Genomic DNA, 23,553 nt, shown 5'->3' on the forward strand with positions numbered 1-23,553 from the left:
AAAAAAGAACTGCTATGGGTGGGGGGTGATGGTGCTGGGAAAGGGGTGTAGGGTCAGAGGCGGAACTAGCGGCGGTGCTAGGGGGGCACCAGCCAAAATCTTGCCTAGGGCATCATATTGGTTAGGGCCGGCTCTGCTCACACAAGTGCCGCCCCTACCTTCATGACAGAAATGCCCCTATTATGTCCCAATAGTACTGTGAGCCCATCACATCTTTGTGTGCTGCAGTTACTATGGGAACCAGGCTGCTGCAGATTATATACTTGTCACAGTCTACAACCCCCTTTGGACACTCAGCCTTATTATAATGAACTTCTCCTGAACAATTCTATTAAACTGCTGAATCGTCTGCAATTAAAGTATTAGCATACTCGCAAAAGCATAAGGATATTTTTTAAGGGAGTATTGATTTTATTTTTGGTAGTTTAGTTTTCCAGAGTTGTCAACCTGGTATCAGTGTGTTACACTGCAAAATGACCACACAAAGTCAGGATTTATAGGTACAGTACCATGACAAAAAATGGCACCTAGGTCCTAATACCCACCCTGTCATCCAAGGGCAATTCTATGCAGTTATGCTAAAGCTTTCCTCACAGCTGAGAACGGGTGTAGTACGGCTGACCGGCGGTCAGCTTACCGACGCCGGGATCCCGGCAGCATACCGACGCCGGGATCCCGGCAGGGAGGGGCGAGTGCAGCAAGCCCCTTGCGGGCTCGCTGCGCTCGCCACGCTGCGGGCTCGGTGGCGACCACGGGTTCTATTCCCACTCTATGGGTGTCGTGGACACCCACGAGTGGAAATAGTCCCTGTTGGTCGGCATGCCGACCATCGGGACAGTGACCCGTCGGGCTGGTGGAGGAGGTCATGTGACTGTCGGTCAGCTGACCGGCGGTCACATGAATACCACCCCTGAGAACAGTAATAAAAGGCAGGTGGTATATTGACGGCAATATTATGTCATAGGGAAAAGACCTTTAGGCAGCGCTTCTCCATAATAAATAGCTCCCAAAAATCAAAGAGTTACAGATGCTGTGCCTAGTCGCTCCCGGCAAGGCGGACCGCCGGGAGCAAACGGGGCGCGCGTGCGTCGTAGATGCGCAAGCGCCCCATTCAAAGTGAATGGGAGCATCTGTACGGGCCAAGGCGCAGACGCACCGCTCGCTCCCACCTCCGATGTAGCCATTCTTTATGAGCGTGGCTACATCTGTATAAAGTGACACAATGAGACACACACACACACACACACACACACACATACACACGTCTGTACCTTCCACTCTCCTTTCTTCTTAACCTTCCGGATCACATCGTGCATTATCTCTGCAAGAGAAATGGACATTTCAGGTAAATACCCACATAACATGAATGCATGTAAATATAGTAATATTAGGCACAGACATAATGGGGTCTATTCATGAAGAAGTGAAAAGTGTGGAGAAGTGAGCCAGTGGAGAAGTTGCCCATGGCAACCAATCAGCTGCTTTGTATTATTTTATAGTATGCAATTTATAAATGTTACTTCAATGCTGATTGGTTGCCAAGGGCAACTTCTCTACCAGCTCACTTCTCCACACTTTTCACTGCTTCATGAATAGACCCCAAAGTATGTTATATCTATAAAGTCTTGTTAGAGGTAGCAGCATCATACGTATATGTCACCATAGCGTTAAAAATGGCAAAATAATGATTTCTGAATTGCTGAGAATGGCCAACTGTAACTGACCTCTAAGATCAAACAAGACATAAATACACTTACCTACTCTCCCGGAAGATGTGGGAGACTCCCGATTTGACGGTTACTCCTCCCAAATCCTGCCCTCTTCTTAGAATTGGGCAGGACAGGGAGTTATTGCTGGGAACAGCGAGTCAATATGGAGGGGGCAGGGCTAAAAGGACGCGAATTGATGTAATTTTAGAACCCTCCCCCTCTTCCTTGAGGACCCACGATTCATGGGATATAGCATTATGGAAGTCTGCGTATCCCAGGTCCCCAGATGCTACTCCTCTCTGGGCTTCTCCTGGAGAGGAGTATTGATAATTCGGAAAGTATGCATAAATATAATGAGGCCCTTTTCTTTTCCGTCTGTGGGCGGGATGTATTAAAGCCTAAAATGTGATAAAAACCCTGAAAATCCTGTTTTTCTGCGTTTTTTTACCGCTTTTTGTATGTATCATACATCAGAATGCGATGCATTCCAGTGCTTGGAGACATCTTTGGGTGGCGTTACCCAGTAGAAGCCTATGGACTTCTTTCTGAAACTCCTTCCCAGCACCCACCACGGCCGCTGTGTCACTTTGTGCATGCTCAGAGATAAACCTGGAAGTCCACACACCTCTTACTAGGAGAGCTGTCCTTTGCAATACATTTGTAAGTACATATGTGATTAGTGTGTACGGGGTAAGTGGCGAGATGTACTGCATCGTGGATGCAATGCTTAGTACATACCACCCTGTGTCTGGCACTAGCTGAACAGAAAGTGGACACTGCACTATATTGGACGTGGGGGGTCATTCCGAGTTGATCGCACACTGCCGTTTTTCACAGCACAGTGATCAGGCCACTACTGCGCATGCGTATGCACCGCATTGCGCAAGTACGTCGTACGGGTGCAGAGCGGATCGTAGCTGAGCGATGGATTTAAAAAAGAATCCATTCGCAGAGCTGATCACAAGAAGATTGACAGGAAGAAGGCGTTTGTGGATATCAACTGAACGTTTTCTGGGAATGTTTGGAAAAGTGTCTGACGTCAATTCTGGGACCGGACAGGCTGAAGTGATCGCAGCGGCTGAGTAAGTTCAGACCTACTGTTTTTGTATCGCTCGGCTGCACATGCGATCGCACGCTTGCACAGCAAATATACACTCCCCTGTGGGTGGCGACTATGCGTTTGCACGGCTGCAAAAAGTAGCTAGCGAGCGATCAACTCGGAATGACCCCCCCATTATACCAGTTGTAGCCAGTTTTGTTGAGAAGATGAACCAAGTATATCAGGGTGATTTTCCTTTCTTCTTTGGGATTCACCTAAGACAGAGAACATTGCAAGAAATACCTGTGCTCAGGTCTGCTTTGACTACTGACTAACGAATCTGAGCTCAACACTGATGATGGATATTGATGAGTGATAAGGGTTCTCCTCAGACAGAACTAAAGATCACTAGAGATATTATATTCTGACACTTAAGGCTGAGTATTTCTCATCACTTTAAATGGTTTCTGTTTATTAATTATGAATTGCATGTTGGTTTTGTCAGGATCCTACACACTGGTAGATATTTAATAATGAGACCCTACACACTGGTAGATATTTAATAATGAGACCCTACACACTGGTAGATATTTAATAATGATATGGAAGATATCCTTCAAAAATAAACGTTATATCATTCATATCGTTCAGTGTGGAGGCACAGACGATGAACGATGCGCGTCCCGACAGCCATTCATCATTGGTCTATCATCGTTTATGATTGCAAGCCAATTTGGACGATACCCGATGTTTGCAATGTCAAATCGTTCATACGAATCATTCAGTGTGTATGCAAAAAAATCGTTACAGAAAAATCGTTCATTGTTCATATTATTCATCGTTCAAATCACCCAAATCGCACAGTGTGTAGGGCCCTTTATTTGTACCAATAAACTAATTCTAGATTTTTATAGAATACATAATCACAGGGTTTATTTACCGACTCACACAGAACAAAGTGAATGACGCTTGTCAATAAAGTAACGTAACATTACAGTACAGGAGACTAGGCTTTAGACATTAGCCATGCACTATATATGAGGCTTGGGGGGGGGGTCATTCCGAGTTGATCCCTAGCTGAATTTGTTTGCAGCGCAGCGATCAGGCAAAAAAACGGCAGTTCTGCGCATGCGGCGCAATGCACACGCGCGACGTACGGGCACAACGAACGATGTAGTTTTGCATAGGGTCTAGCGATGCATTTCAGTCGCACTGCTTGCCGCAGAGTGATGGACAGGAACAGGACGTTTCTGGGTGGCAACTGACCGTTTTCAGTGAGTGTGCGGATAAACGCAGGCATGACTGGGCGAACGCCGGGCGGGTTTGTGACGTCAAATCCGGAACTGAATAGTCTGAAGTTATCGCAAGCGCTGAGTAGGTTTTGAGCTACTCTGAAACGACACGATTTTTTTTTGCAGGCGCTCTGCGATACAACCGTTCGCACTTCTGCTAAGCTAAAATACACTCCCAGTGGGCGGCGGCATAGCGTTTGCACGGCTGCTAAAACTAGCTAGCGAGCGATCAACTCGGAATGACCCCCATGGTTCCATATACCAGCCGAGGAAAAGGCTTATGTCAGGTTCAGAAACTACTGTCCATAATAAGATCTGAGACATATTTTATTTATTAAGCTCTTTAAGTTTATGTTTTTACTACATTGATAGCCCACATGAAGTGTAGCCCTATTGGCTACTATTGGGGTTGCTTCGTTGGACACACCATCATGAGAGGTTGCCTCCTGGCAGCAGGCCTATGAGGGGACAGCACTGTGACCAGACTGTAGGAGGGTAGGCAGTGTGACACTACTTCCTCCTGCTGCTGTCATTGCATTAGCAGGAGCAGATGCTGACTCAGGGCTCTGAAGGGAAAATAACATTTCTAATTACAGTACCTTCAAACCACACTTGGCCCATCAAGATACACTTCAGGCACTACAAATATACTAAGGCAGGTTATCCCAGGCTGATATGGACATAATGTTCTTCACTGGGCTAGTAAGACTTGAAGCAGTGCTAGATACAAATAGCTGATGCGCCAATATAACACAAAATATATCTTTACTATTTTTTGCCACTTAAATTTTGAATGCAGAAACATAAAACGTGAACCTGTAATGTGGCCATTTAGGCCAAGTAAGGAGATCTACAGTAATGGATTCTAATCTGAGGGACCGAGGATCTAGATTTATCTATCCTTTTACATTTTCAATTTCTTACAGCTAGGCCTGGTCACAGAATGGTGGACACACGTACTGGGCCCCAACATTTTGAAGGGTCCTTGCCCCTTAGGAATCCTCAGGAGTCCAGTTCTCGTGTCCCCTTTTGCTTGTGCTGATGCCGTATTCAGCTGGGCACAGGCAGAAAGAGGGAGATCGGTTGATAGCACAAAAAAGATTATTTTTTGCACGTGACAGCTGTAGACATGGGGCTGGGGAGACTCAGGGGGATATGATGGAGATGAAGTGACTCAATGGGAGATGGCGATTAAGCCACTGGGCTGGGAAAACACAGGTGAATGTGCTGGAAAGACACGGGAAAATTATGCTGAAAGACAAAGGGGGGAATAAGGTTGGAGATATTGGGCTGAGGCACACTTGCCTACTTTGCTGCCCCCCTCCTGGAGGCAGCATTGTAGGTGCATGGGGGTGTGGCCGGCAGCAAGATGGGCGGTTCGGGGGGGGGGGGGGCCGCCAGCGAAGTGGGCAGTCCAGGGGCATGGCATCGGGATTGCGCCACCGCTATACAGTGCTGAGAAAATAGTCACTGTATAGTGGGGGCGGAGCTACGATGACGCGATTCAGCGCGAAACTCGTCATCAGATCCCTCGGACCTACCACATGTTCTCTGCTGTGCACGGCTGAGGAGGGGTGTGGAGGGGCTGCAGGGAACGCAGGAGGCTTGCCCACCTTTCCAATTTTCGGGAGCATCCCGGCCATTCCGGGAGAGTAGGCAAGTATGGGCTGAGGAGACACTGGGATGGTGCTGGGGAGACCTAGTAGGGAGACACAGGCGAAGATGAGGCAGGAGCAACATAAATTTCAGCATGAGGATGGAGAGACACAGGAGGGGAAGAGGCTGGAGAGAAGGGGAGTGTGTGTGTGGGTGGGGGGGGGGGGGAGCCGGAGAGACACAGGGGTGATGAGCCAATGGCCGACCAGCCTGTACATACTGGGGAGGGATGAAGAGGCCAAGAAAAATGAGTGTGCCAGGCCTCAAGATTTCTGTAGCTGGCCCTGCTTGCACTAATTTTAATAGGAACATTCTATGCTTCCTGCCAACCTGAAGCCTAAAGCTGGGTACACACTGGAGCGACAGGGATGCGTTCATACATCGGAAAGAATGCCCTTGTGCCCAGATTTCTGTGTATACACTGGGACGACTTTAATGAAGAATAGAACAATCATGTCCATCCTTCATTAGCACAAACAAGATCGCTAGTGATATCTCTAGGTTTGACGTGCATCAAACCTAGCATCTGACGCTTGTGGCCACAGGAACGTGCAAACAACCGTACACACTGAGCGACATAGGTGATTTGTCGTTACGAAATGGCAAATCGGCCCAACTGCCCCAGTGTGTACCCAGCTTAAAACCTCCAGTCTAATGTCCTCACCACTACATCGTGACAGAGATATAACATGGCAGAAACTGAAACTCACTGCTCATCTACTGGCTCCTCATTAATAATGGGTTCTGTATGGAATCCCGACGGTCAGAATACCGACGCCGGGATCCTGTCCGCCAGAATCCTGGCAATGGGATGAGCTCTATGGATGTCGTGGACACTCACGAGTGGGAATAGCCCTGGCGCAGCTGTCGGCATTTTCGGCGGTCGGGATTCCGGCGCTGGTATTCTGACCAGGGGAATCCCAATCGCCGGAATATTAACTACATCCCTTAATAATAGGTAACATCTACAGCAATGAAATACAATCTGTTCTGCTTTAATCTGCATAAATAGCACAGATATACTATTATTCAGGCTTGTTCTTACTCTTTTCTTTTTTTTAGAAAAAAAGGGAGTTTAGGGGGGAAAACCGCACCAGTCTAAATAGATTTTAATGAAATAATTAGAGACCTCTGAAAAACTGAATTTAAATAGAATTCCTTCTGTATATGGCAACCATAGATATTGTAAGGATTAATCCCAAAATCGTATAGTGTTGCTATCAGTGGTGCTCCCTAGAGTCAAAAAGTATCAAGTACAAAAAAAGCCAAAAGGAGAGTTTTGGAAAAGACTCTTTTGTGGGAGCACTCTAATTCAGAGGTTATTAGTGTAATTTATGAATTATAAAATAGAAACAATGATAGTTAACAAAAATCAAATTCAGGGAGTGACTACCTATGAAATTAATAGTAGCTTAGCGAGAATATTAATAAATTATTCGTGATCTCCAATACTCACGATTAGCAAATTGCCAGGAGCAAATTTCTGTGATACTTTTATCACCATAATTTTATGTGATATATCTCATGAAATAAGTGACCATCATTCATTCTGCGATTAATATCCATTACGGATTTTTGTAGATGCAGAAAATCAAATCATTGGTCATACGAATCCCAATATTGGATGACATACAACTGAGTGCCACTGTGTCCAAGAGCCAATTTATTGCAGTACCAGGGTGTTCAAAGGAGGTCTCCCTTCCTCGTACTGACCCAGCCTTTCACTGCTTAGCTTCCAAGTTCAGAAGAGATTGGGCATCTCCAGTGGAGTATGACCGCAATTATTGGACTCCTTTCTTTGGTCACTCCAAATATATGCCAGGTGACTACTATATGTAAGGAGTGGAAAATGTATATAATTTGTAACAATTAAGTTACAAACTGAAAAGGATTATGTGCAAACAGCTGATAAATCAGCATAAGATACAGTGATCACTAGGATTAGTTGTATGTATATAGTCACTTAAATATATGAGGGAAAAATTCAAAATATACCACATATAAGCAAGATATGTGACACGGCGGTCACATGGGAGTAAATAAATGCATATTATCACAAATATTCATTAACTGATAAGTGAATATATGACATGGCGGTCATGACACAGTTGTCATAAAGAGATACTTAAATTACGGAAAGGTATGTGACAGAGTGGTCACAGAACCTTAAAAATCACCAGCTGATTGATCAGCATATGACACAATGGTCACAAAGAGATAATTATAAATACAATCCCTTAATTATACCACATGTGACCTGATTGTCACAAGTATTCATCAATTGATAATTCGGTTTGTGACCCGACAGTCACGACACAGTGGTCACAAAGAGATACTTAAATTGTGGAAAGGTATGTGACACGGCGGCCACAAAATCCTTAACGATCACCAGCTGAAAAGAGATAATTATAAATACAATCCCTTAATTATACCACATGTGACCTGATTGTCACAAGTATTCATCAGTTGATAATTCGGTTTGTGACCCGACAGTCACGACACAGTGGTCACAAAAAGATACTTAAATTGTGGAAAGGTATGTGACACGGCGGCCACAAAATCCTTAACGATCACCAGCTGATTAATCAGCATATGACACAAAGGTCACAAACAGATAATTATAGATATAATCCCATTGATCAACATATGACACAATGGTCACAAAAGATAGTTATAAATACACTCCCTTAATTGTACCGCACGTGACATAGAAGTTCACAGAAAAATTATAAATAAGTTATTAGAAAAATTATGTATATGTGGAAAAATTCATAAATGCCAAATTCTTTTTTTTCCAAAAAGTTTATTGACAGGCAAAAGCAATACAGTCAATACACTTATAGTGTACAAATATTCAAAACAGAGACAAAGTTGTCTTGTATTATATTACAGTAGTCAATCAAGGGAAGAAACAGTACAACAGAAGAAAAACGATACCCCTATCCAGGGGCAAATAAAAACGGTACACCAGACTCTAGCACTGCCAGATTGTACCAGTCAGTATCTTGGAAGCATTTCCGTAAGGCCTCTTTAAGTGACGTGGAGAGAGTGTGAATATATGGGAGCCATGTGTCAAAATGTTTCCCTGTCAATTTTTCTTTGTGAAGTGTGGTGTTGGTCCAATCTAAGTGAAATAAGAATGAAAGCCTGGGGTAGAGTACTGCAATGGGTACCGAGGCTGGGGAGATCCATTGAGAGGGTATAATTTTTTTTCGCTGTTGCAGCCAGTAAAATACAAGTAAAATACGGTTACCTTTAGATAATGTGGGAAAGGAAGACTTAGGGTAAATACCCCAAAATGCCCAGGATTTAGTTATGGTGAATTGAAGTTTCAATTCATTCGTAATATATAGTTGAAGAGCCTGCCAGCGGGCATGTACCTTCAGACAGGACCACAAGCAATGAACTATGTCTGCTTCCGGCAAACCGCATTTGAAACTATTAGAGGTTGGGGCATCCCCAATGAGGAATTTCAGTTTAGGAGTAAAATTAGCCCTATGTAAAAAATTTTGGTGCATCTCTGTATATGAGACCGAAACCAATGTTTTATCTAAAGTCAGAGTGACATCTAGAATAGATTTCAGTGTGAGATCTGGGAACTCCGACTTCCATCACAACAAGCCAACATCCCCAGATTCCAAGTTAAGTAAGGGACGTGATTGTGCGTATATGAAAGCAGTGGGGAAAAGACCATTGGGATCGTGGCGTAATGCTCTAGCTAAAGAGTTGGTCTTATCTATCTCAGTCAGAGTGGACAGAACTTTTTGTACATATCTACTGACCTGTAAGAAGGGGAATAAGGGGATCGTCAATGACAGAAATCGTTCCAGCAACTGTGAGTGTGTGAGCAGGACTAAATCGTCTTTACGTAAAAAATCATGGCCATATTGTAGGCCTCCTTTATACCATGTGTGAAATATCTGAGAGGTATTGTGTGGTTCAAAATTAGGATTACCCCAAAGAGTCAGGAATAAAGAGGTTTGTCGTGACAATTTCGATTTAGAGCGTATCGTCCTCCACGCCATACAGGTAGAAGACAACAGGACATTATCTTTTATAAAATCAGGCATAGAGTGGGACGTAGCATGTAACAAGGAGGCTAGGTCCCAGTTCGGTATGAAAGTTTGTTCTAGCTGTCGATTTGCATATACACTGCATCCATTAATCCAGTCCAAAGCTACTCTATAGTTTGCCGCTATTGCATAAGTGCGCAAGCACAACAAATTTAGACCACCCAAGGTCTTTGGCTGCGGAAAGCTAATAATTTTATATAAATGACAACGACCAGTGTATGCCAAAGGGAGGTGAGCCCATTTAGAGAAGTCAGTATAAGTCCTGACAAGAAGTGAGGAGAAATTTAAGGTGTATAATTTTGCGGGATGACTAGGGATTTTTATACCTAAATAGGAGATAGTATCATCGGATGTCCAATGAAAGGGGAACGAAGTTCCCCAACCAGTTTTGGCAGAGGGAAAAAAGGCCAAAGCTTTGGTTTTTGAATGGTTAATTTTAAACCCAGATATTAGTTCAAAGGAATTCAAAATGGAGAGCAAGTTCAATTTAATTCCATGCCATCTATCTTCCTTTAAAAAATGCAGATAGAGGGGGTCTAATGCCAAGTTGAACAAAAGCGGGGAGAGTGACAACCTTGCCTGGTGCCCCGATGTAATGTAAAATAACGTGTGTTGTGGGCATCAATCGTCAAATAAGCTAGTGGTTGGTGGTAAAGGGTGTGAAACACATGTAAAAAGACCAGGCCAAACCCCTGAAATTGAATAATTCTACTTAAGTGCGCCCAGGATACCCTATCAAAGGCATTATTGGCGTCACAACTGAGAAGTGAACTATGTTTCCCATCTCCCAAGAGTTATGTGTCTTAATCATGGCCGCCAATAATAAGCGGACGTTACGAATGGAATGTCTATTGCATAAAAAACCTGTCTGCGCAGGGTGTAATAATTTAGGCAAAACCAATTGAAAGCGGCAAGCAAGAAGTTTGGTAAAAATCTTGAAGTCTTGATTCAAAAGGGAAATCGGTCTATAGAAACTAAGGTGGGGTCCTTATCTGGTTTGGGTAGAACAATCACCCTAGTGGTACTAAAATCAGGAGGGGCCAAATGGCCTGTGAGGATTGAATTATAGAGTCTGGAATGGTGTTCTCGAATGTGTGGGGAGAGGAGTTTGTAGTATGCGGCAGATAGGCCACCCGGGCCTGGAGCCTTCCCGTTAGGTAAAGATTTAATCACCACCACCAATTCTACATCTGTGATGGGAGAACTAAGAAGGTCTCTATCATCATCAGAAAGGGTAGGGAGACCTGCCTGAGATAGAAAGTCTAAATCCATAGCGGGCTGGTCATGGGTGCCGTGTAGAGGGTTTCAAAAAGGTCAAGGAAAACGTTACTAATTGCCTCCAGAGTCAGTGCTAATGTGCCCTGACAGGTTTGAATGGACGGGATGGGTTTAGAGGCCGATGAGGCTTTCACTAAGTTAGCCAACAATTTCCCAGGGCGATTACCCCATCGAAGATATTTATTAGATTGGAATGATAAGAATAATTTAGCCTGCTCAGCACAAAGGGTGTCATGGATCGATTTGGCATCCTTATATAATAGTCGAGTAGATTCAGAAGGGTCAGATAACAATTGTGAGTATGTTGAGGTAACTTCGTGGGTTGCATGGGACAGTCTGGCTTGGAAATGTTTTTTCTTAGTGGCGACATAAGATATTATGTGGCCCCGAAGGACCGGTTTTGGGGCCTGCCAAAAAAGATTTATGTCATCCGTATGGACACTATTGTCCTGGGTATAGTTAAGAAAGGATTGGGTTAAGTGAAGTTTAAAGTCATCAGAGGAGGCTAGGTACTTTGGAAAGCGCCAATTATGAGAATATGGACGAGGCGTCGACAGGGCGAGTGTGAGGATAATGGGGGCATGATGAGGATAAAAGGATGTCAGCTATGGTCGAGTCTGTAACTCTATGAATCAATGAACCAGAAAGCAACCAATAGTCTAATCGCGAAAATACATTATGTGGGTGAGAGAAAGGTGTACTCCCTAGAGTCAGGAAGTAAGAACCTCCAGGGGTTTATAAGTTGTAACGCATCTAACAATAATGACAAGGTAGATGGGGCGGATCGACTTGATCCAGTCTGCCTGGGCCCACCCGACACATCGAGGGAAGGGTCAAAAACTACATTTAGATCACCCCCCAGAATTAAAGAACCTTCCATCCATCCTTGTAGGTTAACAAAGATGGTAGAAAGAAAAGGCCACATTTGGCCCCATGGGGGGCGTAAATACATGCTAGGGTGAACCGTTCCCGATCAATATCCACCTTCAAAAATAAAAATCTCCCATCAGGATCAATCCATTCATCCTTAATATCATAATGTAATGATTTATTCAATAAGAGTAACACTCCCCTAGTTTTCGTTGTGTAAGAGGCACATTTATAATCACCAATCCAATTATCCCGCACCGTGTTCGGGTCCGTAAGCCGCCAATGCGTCTCTTGTAAAAACGCCACATCGGGGCGACATTTTTTGAGATGAGTTAGAATTTTCTTCCTCTTAATTGGGGTGTTCAGCCCTTCCACATTCCAAGAGACCAGCTTAAGAGAAGTCTTTGATTTGTCCGTGAAGACTGCATTAGCAGAGGACCTCGCCATTATCCAATACCCAGTCTGATGGAACATGGAAGGGGAAGCCATAATGAAGCGTCCGTCCACCTGTCCCAGCAAGCAGGAGAAGGACTAAAAATGACCATCAAAAAGAGATAAAGTAAACCAGAAAAACAAGACCTATTACAGTACAGGTAAGTGCAACAATAGTATACAACAATTGCCACCTGTCCAAATATTTTAAAAAAATTTGAACCCAAATTGACAGTTCTAAGAACCATCACAATTCAATTAAACTACTATCAAGGCTAGTAAGATAAGGCTTCTTCTTACTCTTATCTTCACCCTAAGCCACCCACGTAAACACTTTCATGACGAGCGACTCTACAACTTAATTGCAGCTGCAGTGTCAGTTGTTGAATATTCTCATTATTAAGCTAGAGCTCTGCACATTTTAGGTGTATTCCTCCCAACTGGCAATAAGATGATTTTCAAACCAGTATTACTAGTTTATGCTGCTTTCTGTTGGAAAAACATCACACTAAGGGGGTCAATTCAATTAGGTTAAAGTTTGCGAATAGGAACTCGCAGCATAAAACTCACATACATCGCGGCAATACACGCACCCCAGAAAGACAAGATTCAATTTGAAATAGCAATTCACGATATCATGTGATTGATCTGCAAAAAGCAACATGGAAAAAGTGCATTAAAAAGTGAGGAAATCATCCTGAACCCTCAAAAAGTGGCAACTGAGATAGCAGGACCACATAAATGTGCATTAGTGGCCATAAGTAAAGTAATTTATGTACATAAAAATAATGGTTGATTTTAACATTTGTTATTAATGGTGGAACAATGATAGCCAGTGTATTCAGCAAATTAAAGTCTGCATCACAGCACTGAGGTCTTGGGTCCGATTCCCACCACGGCCCTAAATGTGTGTAGTTTGTATGTTCTCCCTGTGCTTGCATGTGTTTCCTCAAGGAATCCTGGATTCCTCTCACAATCCAAAAATAGACTCTCAACAAAAATGAACCCTAGTGTGTGTACATGTGGTAGGGACTGTAGATTGTAAGCTCCCCTGGGGCAGGGAATAATGTGAATATTCTTTGCAAAGCACTGTAGAACATACATGACTACAGACATAATTGCCTACTTGCTGACCTTCGGGGGGGGGGGCTTAAGGAGAGGAGAAGTCAAGTTGGCACTGAGGGAGCATAAAAAGTGGTCGACGCTGGGGTTGTGGTGATGTGATTCGACCATCGTGGCCCTGCACGATTGCAGATATTGAGAAGTGGTAGGCGGGACACAATGAATTGTGTCATCAGCTGCTTGTACTGCCCCCTTCACCTGGGAAATGGGTAGCCAGGTGTTGGGCGGCTCCGAGAGACTTGCCATAAGCACCACCACATAATTCAGAAGCCCCCGGGCCATTCCAGGAGAGTAGGGAAGTATGAACAACTGTAAATTAATAATTATTTAACCCATTTTTGAGCTTTTTAGAGAAAATCAAATGATACTATTTTAATCCTTCCAAGTGAATTATTATTAATTGGGAGGGTTGTACCAGAGGTTCTGAACTGTGTCCCAACATTAAAATAAAGATTTCCTTTACCTTTTCCCCTGCTATAGTAGGATACGTGCAAAAACACACACAAATTTGCATGGAAAATGGATCACAAATTTGCAGTTGAATTCTAAATGAAATTGACTTTGCTAATTTTCTGTGAAAACGGCCAGCAGGACCCAATTCACTCCTACATTTACAAGTCACAAACTCTGCAGACCGGCAATGCTTCTGTATGCACATAAAGGGGGGTATTCAATTGATGTCGGATATTTTCCGACGGAAAGGATCCGACATTTCAGTATTCAATTAGCGGCACATCCAACAGGATTTGCCCGTTCCCGACAATACCAATCCGACTTTTTTTAAAGTCGGATTGACATTGTCGGAAACGGGGCTAAACCTGTCGGATTTGGCCGCGAATCCGACAAAACACGTGGATCTGTGGCTAATCCGCCGATCCATGTGTTTTTCGACAAGTCGGAATTGCCGACCTGTCTAAAAAAAACGGCAGCCCAATTGAATAGGTCGGAACACTATCCGACCTAAAAATGTCGGTAACTGCCATCTTTCCGACAAGACCAGCAGTTCCGACTTGAATTGAATACCCCCCAAAGAGAGCTCCTTTTTTTAAGGTGTAGACCCATTTTACAGTTTATGAAAACACCCTGTAAAGGCAGCCTATGATTACTTTTGCAGGTTTGCAAACGTACTGGTGAAATGCTCGACCTACACAAAACTTCTCAGTTAAGTCCTGATTATTAATGTCCTAATTTAACCATGCATCATAAGGAGACATTGCCCCGTTTGTAAAATGCTTACCATTGCCGCCACCGCCTGTCAATCACACTGCAAATTACGGAGCACTGGGACCGTTGTCCCATCACACATGCGCTACGCGGATCTAGATCAATAAACATTGCGGAGATGTACACAAACCATCGGATTTGCAGGACTATGTCAGGGCCAGGAAAGGCTGCTTTCCAAATTACAAAGCACTTTTTAATTACCACGGCAAAGTAGTTCTAATTGCTTTAACAGCTAATCTGAGCTAAACTCTGCCCAAAATACCAGAGTCCTGCACATTATCCTGCTTAACAGGAGCCGGGAAATCTATTTATTGGCATTGCCTGTGGAGGGTACCTGCACAATCTGATTTAATAATTAAAGACGGATCTTCAATGGTATTCATCATGATCAGTGGCGTAAGTTTGACCCAGTTGCCCGGAGGCAAGAAAAATATTGGTGTCCCCCCCTATGTATATAATTTGCCCCCTGCATAGTAAGCCTGCAGATTCTAACTATATATAGCTACTACAAAACCGTTGCAACTAGGCAGATCTATGTAGGGGTCCAGCTACACACTACATAGATCTGCTCAGTCCCTCCCAATGCTGATTAATTCTCTGACAATTAATTTGCAAGTGTCATATCCATGATTAGAACCCACAACCTATTACACTGAAACATGCACCTTACTGATGGAGATATCTGCGGTTGCATAGGAAGTATGAGAATTCTAACTATATGAAGTTACTTGTAATTGTCAGAGAAATAACTTCATATAGTTAGAATTCTCATGTTTCCTTTATAGGAGTAAATAGCTTCATCAGTAAGGTGTCTGCTTCCAGTATATCTATAATAAAAAAGGTGTGATTTGTAAGGTGTAGTGGCTAGTGGGGAAGTCGGCTACGGAAGAGTTACCGGCTGTTGTCAATTAACTTAATTGATTAATGTTGCTGAACACACAGAACAGGAGGAGAGGTGCCCCCCTTCAAAGCAGGAGCCCGGCGGCAGCTGACTCCGTTGCCTCCCAGAGTTCTGCCTCTGATCGTGATGAATCTGTATTGTCTTACCACATCGTTGTATCCTACTAAAAGAACAAGGCGCTGGCATCTTAATTGCCAAAAGTGATATTGGTGATAGATGCCGCTCTTATATGTTATAGTCATCAAATTACTAATGAATAAAGAATAATCCATTCATAGCTTTACACTGGATGGTGACGCCGGAATCCCAACACTGCTCGGAATACCGGCAAAGGCATCCTGACATGAATTGAAAGGCCGGCACCAGGATCCTGACCTGATCCCCTTTACACAACCTTTTTAGGTGCACTGCTGCTTCGATGATGGGACTGAGCACCTGGGGAAGAGAACCAGGTACAGGGGGTAAGTATAATGGGACAAGACAGGAGGAACAGAGGAGGTGCAACTGAAGATACTTGGCACTTCTACTAGTACAGTAAATAAAGGAGGACATGAAGGTATGAATGTAAGAGTATAATGCAGAGGTTCCCAAATGTGGTCCTCAAGACACCCAACAGTCCAGGATTTAGGTATAGCCATGGCTCAGCACAGATGGTTAAATCAAATTGACTTAGGTGCTAATTAAGTCACCTGTGGCCAAGCATAGATAAATTTAAAACCTGGACCATTGGGGTGCCTTGAGGACCGTGTTTGGGAACCTCTGGTATAACGGCTATACATTTCAATTAGGGTTGAGTACGCCATACTGAGATTCGCTATTCGCAGATGCAGATGGAATACAGGATTATGGGTGTACTACTTTGCAGGTGAAGGGTGTGCTGACCGGTGGACCTTAGAGAGGGTACAAACTAATAGATCATCTCTAGTGCTAGCACCAGTGCGATTTCTAGTGCCTGAAGGAGACTATTTGGGTGAGAGTGAGGAACATCCCAGAGGTCATTAACGAGATAGCGGATAAACTGTCTAGAATTGACTTTACTTTAAAATTCTAGGTCAGTACCAAACAGAAAATGGTTCACCTCCTTCTTTTATAAATTGGACCTGAGCCTGATAAATGCTTTGCCCCATGGGTGGAATGCAGGTGAGAAAATTAGTATGGTTCTGGGCATACCTCCAGTTGGTGGCTTTATATAAATCACATTGATACACGAGAGCCAAGATGGGACAGATAAAACCACCAAGTACAGTGTTTCAGCTTTGTTATTAAGTTGGCCTCAGGTCAAGGTGCGAGCCAATCGGTAGAGAGTCTACAAGACTACTTTATGTCTTAATCAGCAGGCGAAGACTTGCAGCAGTGATCATTCTAATAATAATATTGATAATGATGATAGATGGGGCAAGAATAAGGGTGGCAGAGCTGCTGTTGGTATAGACTTTAGGAATTGGTATGGAATGAACGAAGCTGCACTGGCTCAACAGAGAGAATGTGATGGGGCCAGGTGATCTCAGAGGTTGCAGGGATCCATAGGGATGCACAATACCCGGATATGATAATCCTATATGTGTGTGGTAATGATATGGGAAAACTGAAGTCTATATGTAATAATCAATAACACAGGCCCAGTTAGTGACATGTTTCATAGCTGCATGAAGGTTATTAGTTCAGCACCTGGCTTAGAAGCAGACTGGTAATCCTGATATACTTAATCGGAGCCTCAATAAAGTCAATAAAAAGTTCTCGGATTACGTGGTCTATTGCAATTAGACATCTGTTTTTAGTGGCTTGCACACCCGGGATATTTTGGTATTAATATCTTCATTGTACAGTATACAGTATATACAAGTTGCAATGGGGAGGGACATTTTTATGACTTGGATCAGAGGCCAATATATGGTGTGAAATGGCTACTTTGTGGCGGTTAATGGGAAGCGGCTTATTGGTTATCCCAGGAAAAGGCAGGACTGGATGCTCTGTTTATGGGGGGAACCCCAGGAACCAGCAGTCCTGAAGTTTCCCACCCCCCAGGATTGGTCAGCATACCCGGTATTATTGTGTGCCACCAGGACACAGGGTCAGTAGGCCTTACATGACGGTTGTGATTAGCGGGCACTGGGCTTGAGTCAAGGACGCTTTGGAGGCACTTGGCCAGCTAATTATAGATTTCCCCTGAAGGATATGGTGAATAATAATAAAACAAAAAAGCCTGTGGACATATTCTCACCACTACTAGGTGTAGTGTCATTTATTATTATTATTATTATTATTATTATTATTATTATAGGTTCCAATGTGGTTAGAAGTGAGGGACTCTGCAAAAAGTGTCCCTCCAGCTGCGGTGGGACTACAAATCCCAGCATACCCTGGCACAGTTTTACTATCAGGCCATGCTAAAATTGTGGCAGGGCATGTTGGGATGTGCAGTTCAAAAGCAGGGTTGCTTATTGCCCACCCCAACAGTTTATTGCCCACCCCTGGTCTAAGGTCATGGCAGCAGAAATAAGTATTGCCAATCATTATCATTTTTTGTATACCTGCAACTGTAGATTATACAATCCCTATGGTATGCCTATAGATTGTTTTTAAGAACCCCAAAGCATTGTATGGACTTTCCTCTCCCATTCAATGACACTGCATTCAGGTACACAACTCGCATTAGACTATAGCAATCAGTATATTTGTATCACGTAGTGCAAGTTATACAATGAACACAAGTGTCTGATTAGTTGTTCTTATATCGTGCAATTTTTTTTTACCAAATTGCAATGTTAGTAAATGAGCCCTCCGGTATGAAGCCAATGTTTGCACACATATATTATGTGCACGGGTACCATCAAAATACAAAGAAGGAAGTGAGGAAGAACAGGGCCATATTAAGTGATTAATTGCTGTGTCCTCTAATCACAAGCTGATTAACCGCTTACAATCTGTCATTAATGAGGTTGAGGGAGGGTAATATGATTGTGTTCTAGACATGTCCCTCCTAGCAACGGTTTCTTCTGTATAGCACATAACCTTTGTCAGCCAGCCTACTGACTGCCCTTACAATACACCATCTGGTAGACAAAATAAATATATCGTTTACAGATTTTTCCTTTTTTTTGGAGGTCTTCAAATGCGATCAGTCTGTCCTTAAATCCTAAAAATCTAAAGCAGACTGATTCAAGTAAAAACAGTAAAAGAGAGCGATTATCAGTTTCTGCCACCCAAAAACAGATATTATATAATGACCCATGTAAAGGTAGCACCGAGCTGGGCAAAGGAATCAATTTATACGTTAAGCCCAGGTCCTGGATGAATAAATTGGTCGTGTGGACATGTATGCTGATTTCAGTGTAGAATATCACTCATAGGGGGTCATTCCGAGTTGTTCGCTAACTGCCGTTGTTCGCAGCGCACGATCAGGCTAAAAATGGGCATTTCTGCGCATGCGTATGGGCCGCAATGTGCACGCGCATCATACGGGTACAAAGCCCGTTGTTGTGTTGCACAGGTTCTAGCAAAGTTTTTAGTCGCATTGACGGCCACAAGAAGATTGACAGGAAGGGGGCGTTTCTGGGTGTCAACTGACCGTTTTCAGGGAGGGTTTGCAAAAACGCAGGTGTGTCTGAAAAAACGCAGGCGTGGCTGGGCGTTCGTTGGGCGGGTGTATGACGTCAAATCCGGACACGAATAGGCTGAAGTGATCTCAAGCGCTGAGTAGGTTCAGAGCTACTCTGAAACTGCACAAGTGTTTGCACTTCTGCTAAGCTAAAATACACTCCCTAGTGGGTGGCGGCATAGCGTTTGCACGGCTGCTAAAACTAGCTAGCAAGCGATCAACTCGGAATGACCCCCATAGAGCACTCTCACATGTATGGAGGCTCCCGGAGAGGTTCTTATGTGTGCACTGTGATTTGTGGAGAGGCTAAAAAGTATTGTAAGAGGCTGAATAAAATAAGCCCTTGTGTTGGGTGTTCAAAGCACAGGAAGAGACTGGTTGAAATTAGTAGGAACTAAATGGATCTCTGATGGGACGTAACAAGATTTTTTGAGGCCTCAGTGTGAAATAAAACCTAATTGTATTAATGTGCAATTGCACAGAAAAGTATATACAAAATACCCAGTACCCATCTTTAGCAAACATGTGATCCATCCAAATAAATTACACTTCAAATCATATTTGCCTACTGTCACGGATTTCACAGTTCCCCAGTAGTCCCGGGATAGTCCATTTACCCATATCCCACCCTCTTCCCCAGTGGACTAGGCAGGATGGTAGCGTGACGCAGTTTGCAGCAGGGGCTGGGCCATATGATGCGGATTGTGCTACCTCAATCACCAGATCAGGTTCCTGGAATATTCCAGGGGGGAACAGCAAGAAGTAGGTAAGTATGCTTCATATGTGTCGATATAATGCATTGGAATTTTATCCATTGTCCATTGCTTAATCCCTCTCCTGCCTCACTGGGGCCTGGTAGTATGGTTTAAATATCACAGGCTACAGAGCCGGCCCTAACCAATATGATGCCCTAGGCAAGATTTTGGCTGGTGCCCCCTAGCACCACCGCTGGTTCCGCCTCTGACCCTGTACCCCTTTCCCAGCACCATCATCCCTCACCTCTAGCAGTCCTTATTTTGGTGTTCCCACCTCCTATATTTTAAATAGGAACAGTGCGCAGATTCGGCGCACAGCCCAAAAAGGGGTGTGTATTTGCTGGCGCCTTACACATTATGCCAACCTTTATTAATGCCCTTATACACATAATGTCCCTTACACATACTGTATGCCGTACATTATTAATGCCCTTATACACATAATGACGCACACAGTGCCTCTTACACATATGCTGCACATTATTTAGGCATTTATACACATGACACACATAGTGCCCCTTACACATATGCATTATATATCTGCATACGAAATGCTACAAACAGAATATAGGCATGCCGCATATCATTTTAATCAGCAGAAGCTGCTGGTGCCCCATGGCATACCAAATGCCCTAGGGCCGACTCTGACAGGCTAGATCAGTCACATATTATAATGGCCACGATGCACCCAGCACCAGTGCCAGGTTAGTAGGCCACGGGTGTGGTTTATCAAATCGACCGTGTCTAGGTCGACAATGTTTAGGTCGACCACTATAGGTCGACAGTCACTAGGTCGACATGGATGGAATGTCGACAGGGTTTCTAGGTTGACATGTGCTAGGTCGACAGGTCTAAAGGTCGACATGAGGATTATTTTTTTTTGGTGTAGTTTTCTTCGTAGAGTGACCGGAATCTCGCTTCGCTCGCCATGCTTCGGGCATGGTGCCTTTGCTCCACTACCGCTTCGCTCGGCACACTTTACCGTTCCAATCGTAGTCCACGTGGATCGTTAAGTATGAAAAAATAAAAAAATAAATAAAAATGTGAAAAACTCATGTCGACCTTTAGACCTGTCGACCTAGCACATGTCGACCTAGAAACCCTGTCGACCTTCCTTCCATGTCGACCTAGTGACTGTCGACATATAGTGGTCGACCTAAACATTGTCGACCTAGACACTGTCGATCTTCAGACCGGATCCCATAGGCCACATATCCTGGGTCCACCGCTGTCAAGTTCCCTTCCTACCAGGGTTGGACCAGTGACGTGAAACCCCCCCCCTCACACACAAACACACTTAAAAAGTGCAGTGGTGCAAGCTGGGATACTAGTGCTGCAAAATTTAGAAGTATCTAATAGAGTTGTGTACCTTTAAATGCATTGTGCTGCCATGTAATCAATTTTACAGAATTAAAAGTCTATATTTTTAAGACTTATTAATATTCAACTTCTGTGTGTCCAGAATGGACTAAATTTTGGAGGGAAATTTGGACAGAAAAACTTGCAACATTCTCAGCAGCAATGAGTATTTCAGCAGATGTGCTGATGTTATGGGATGCAATTACCTATTCTAGGGATGGCCACCGGTGTTGTTTCCATTGATGGTTACCATTGATGACTATGGTTTCTCTAACCATTGATGTCAGGCAACTATTCTGTGCATTATATTTATAATCGATGGTTTTATCATCGATGATTATGCACATGCGCAGCGGCTGCTGCAGTTTCAGTGCAAAGCCTGTGGCGGGGCTGGGCGACAGCTGTGAGTGACAGCTCAAGCTATGAATGCCCGAGTTGCCTGTTGGGAAGATTCCCGGTGGGCCGATGTACATGTGCGGCCTGTTTTGTTTGTTGCCATGTGAGGGGGGGTGCTGCCGGGTGTGGTTCGTTTTATCGACAGTGTCTAGGTCGACAATGTTTAGGTCAACCACTATAGGTCGACAGTCACTAGGTCGACATGGATGGAAGGTCGACAGGGTTTCTAGGTCGACATGTGCTAGGTCGACAGGTCTAAAGGTCAATATGAGGATTTTTTTTTTTTGTGTCGTTTTCTTCGTAAAGTGACGGGGACCCCAAATTAGTGCACCGCGTCCCCTCGCATGGCTCGCTTCGCTCGCCATGCTTCGGGCATAGTGCCTTCGCTCCGCTACCGCTTCGCTCGGCACACTTTACCGTTCCAATCGTAGTCCACATGGATCGTTAAGTATGAAAAAATAATAAAATAAAAAAAATGTGAAAAACTCATGTCGACCTTTAGACCTGTCGACCTAGCACATGTCGACCTAGAAACCCTGTCGACCTTCCATCCATGTCGACCTAGTGACTGTCGACCTATAGTGGTCGACCTAAACATTGTCGACCTAGACACTGTCGATCTTCAGACCGGATCCCGGTGCTGCCACCATGGTTACACGGTATACCTTTGGTGCTGCCCATATGAGGCCACTTCTACAAATTTTTCCATGGCCACTATCAGTTCCCAATCCGCCCTTGCCCAACTTTGAAAGAAAGTGCAATGGAATATGTTAGCACTACATAAATGTTACTAAATATATAGATGTTACAGCCAAGAATTATAAAACCTTTTGATGTCACTGGGCCCTTCAAACAGCAATGTATATTTCAAACAAATTGTAATAGCAAAAGTTATATTATACATTTATTTATTTTCCCCTGTGGGAGCCAATTTGTTTTATTGTTTCCTGTGGGGGCCAATGTGTGTGTTTTTTTCTTGTTCAATGTTTTTCATCTGTGCTTGCGTCTGAATTGCGCCGCGATGGTGTTCGTACAGAGTTGCAGTACAGAATCAGACGTACGCACCAAGAAGAGTATTAGAAATATGTTGGGAATTCCTGTGTGGTTACAAGGGGTTGGCTAATCAGACGCAGATTTAACGTAGGGTGGGTATGTTGCTGATAGTGGTTGCATATAGAGACGTTGAATTGCTCTAACATCGGGCTAGTGAAAGTTTCAATGTTGCGACCAATGGTGGCGTCTAAAGATGCACAAAGCACAATTGCAGCATATGTAGACACTAAAAGAGGGCGTCTCTGTCCTTGCATATTTGGATGCATGGATGTACACTAGGGAACTGCATTATAGTGTCATTAGCATAAAGTCACAGACGCAACTGCAGAAAAAGACGCAAGGAAGGTCGCAACTGCACCCAACTCATAATCAGATCATAGGAGGACGAATCCCGTCCCATCAACAGACCCCACCCCCACAACAGACCCTGCCCCCATTAGGGCTGCTTTCATAAATTTCCCGGACTGGTTTTCCATCCCAAGCCAGCCCTGAACCTATGTAAGAGCCAGGAATGGGACACTGTGGCGGGGCAGCGCAGACTGGCTGACAGCCTAGCAGCCCTGTGCAGCAACAACACGACTGAAAACAGCGAGGCAGAGGAGGAAATCATTGGGCAGGCGGCTATCGTCGATGGTGTATAACCATCTGGTTATACACCATCGATGGTGAAAGTATTCGGCATCGGCCACGGACAATAGATTATTTTAAATAATCGTTGGCCATCCCTAATGTATTCACTCATGTGAGGATTGATGAGAGAACAGGGCTGCATGTGACAGGGGTAGTGCCATAATGT

At 44.0% G+C, this 23,553-nt stretch overlaps 1 protein-coding gene and 1 pseudogene across 3 annotated transcripts in view; both read right to left on the minus strand.

The window, feature by feature from the left end:
- Positions 1–23,553, minus strand: part of STXBP1 (syntaxin binding protein 1) — a 71,446-nt gene that overhangs the window by 43,327 nt on the left and 4,566 nt on the right. For all 3 annotated transcript variants that reach the window (XM_063936425.1, XM_063936424.1, XM_063936423.1), the window contains exon 2: positions 1,272–1,321. In XM_063936425.1, coding sequence (XP_063792495.1) covers positions 1,272–1,321 — 50 coding nt within the window. The remainder of the gene's footprint in view (positions 1–1,271; positions 1,322–23,553) is intronic.
- Positions 7,360–7,479, minus strand: LOC134950697 (5S ribosomal RNA; annotated as a pseudogene).

This window comes from Pseudophryne corroboree, chromosome 8 (genome assembly GCF_028390025.1).
Source record: "Pseudophryne corroboree isolate aPseCor3 chromosome 8, aPseCor3.hap2, whole genome shotgun sequence".
In the NCBI taxonomy this organism is placed as follows: domain Eukaryota; kingdom Metazoa; phylum Chordata; class Amphibia; order Anura; family Myobatrachidae; genus Pseudophryne; species Pseudophryne corroboree.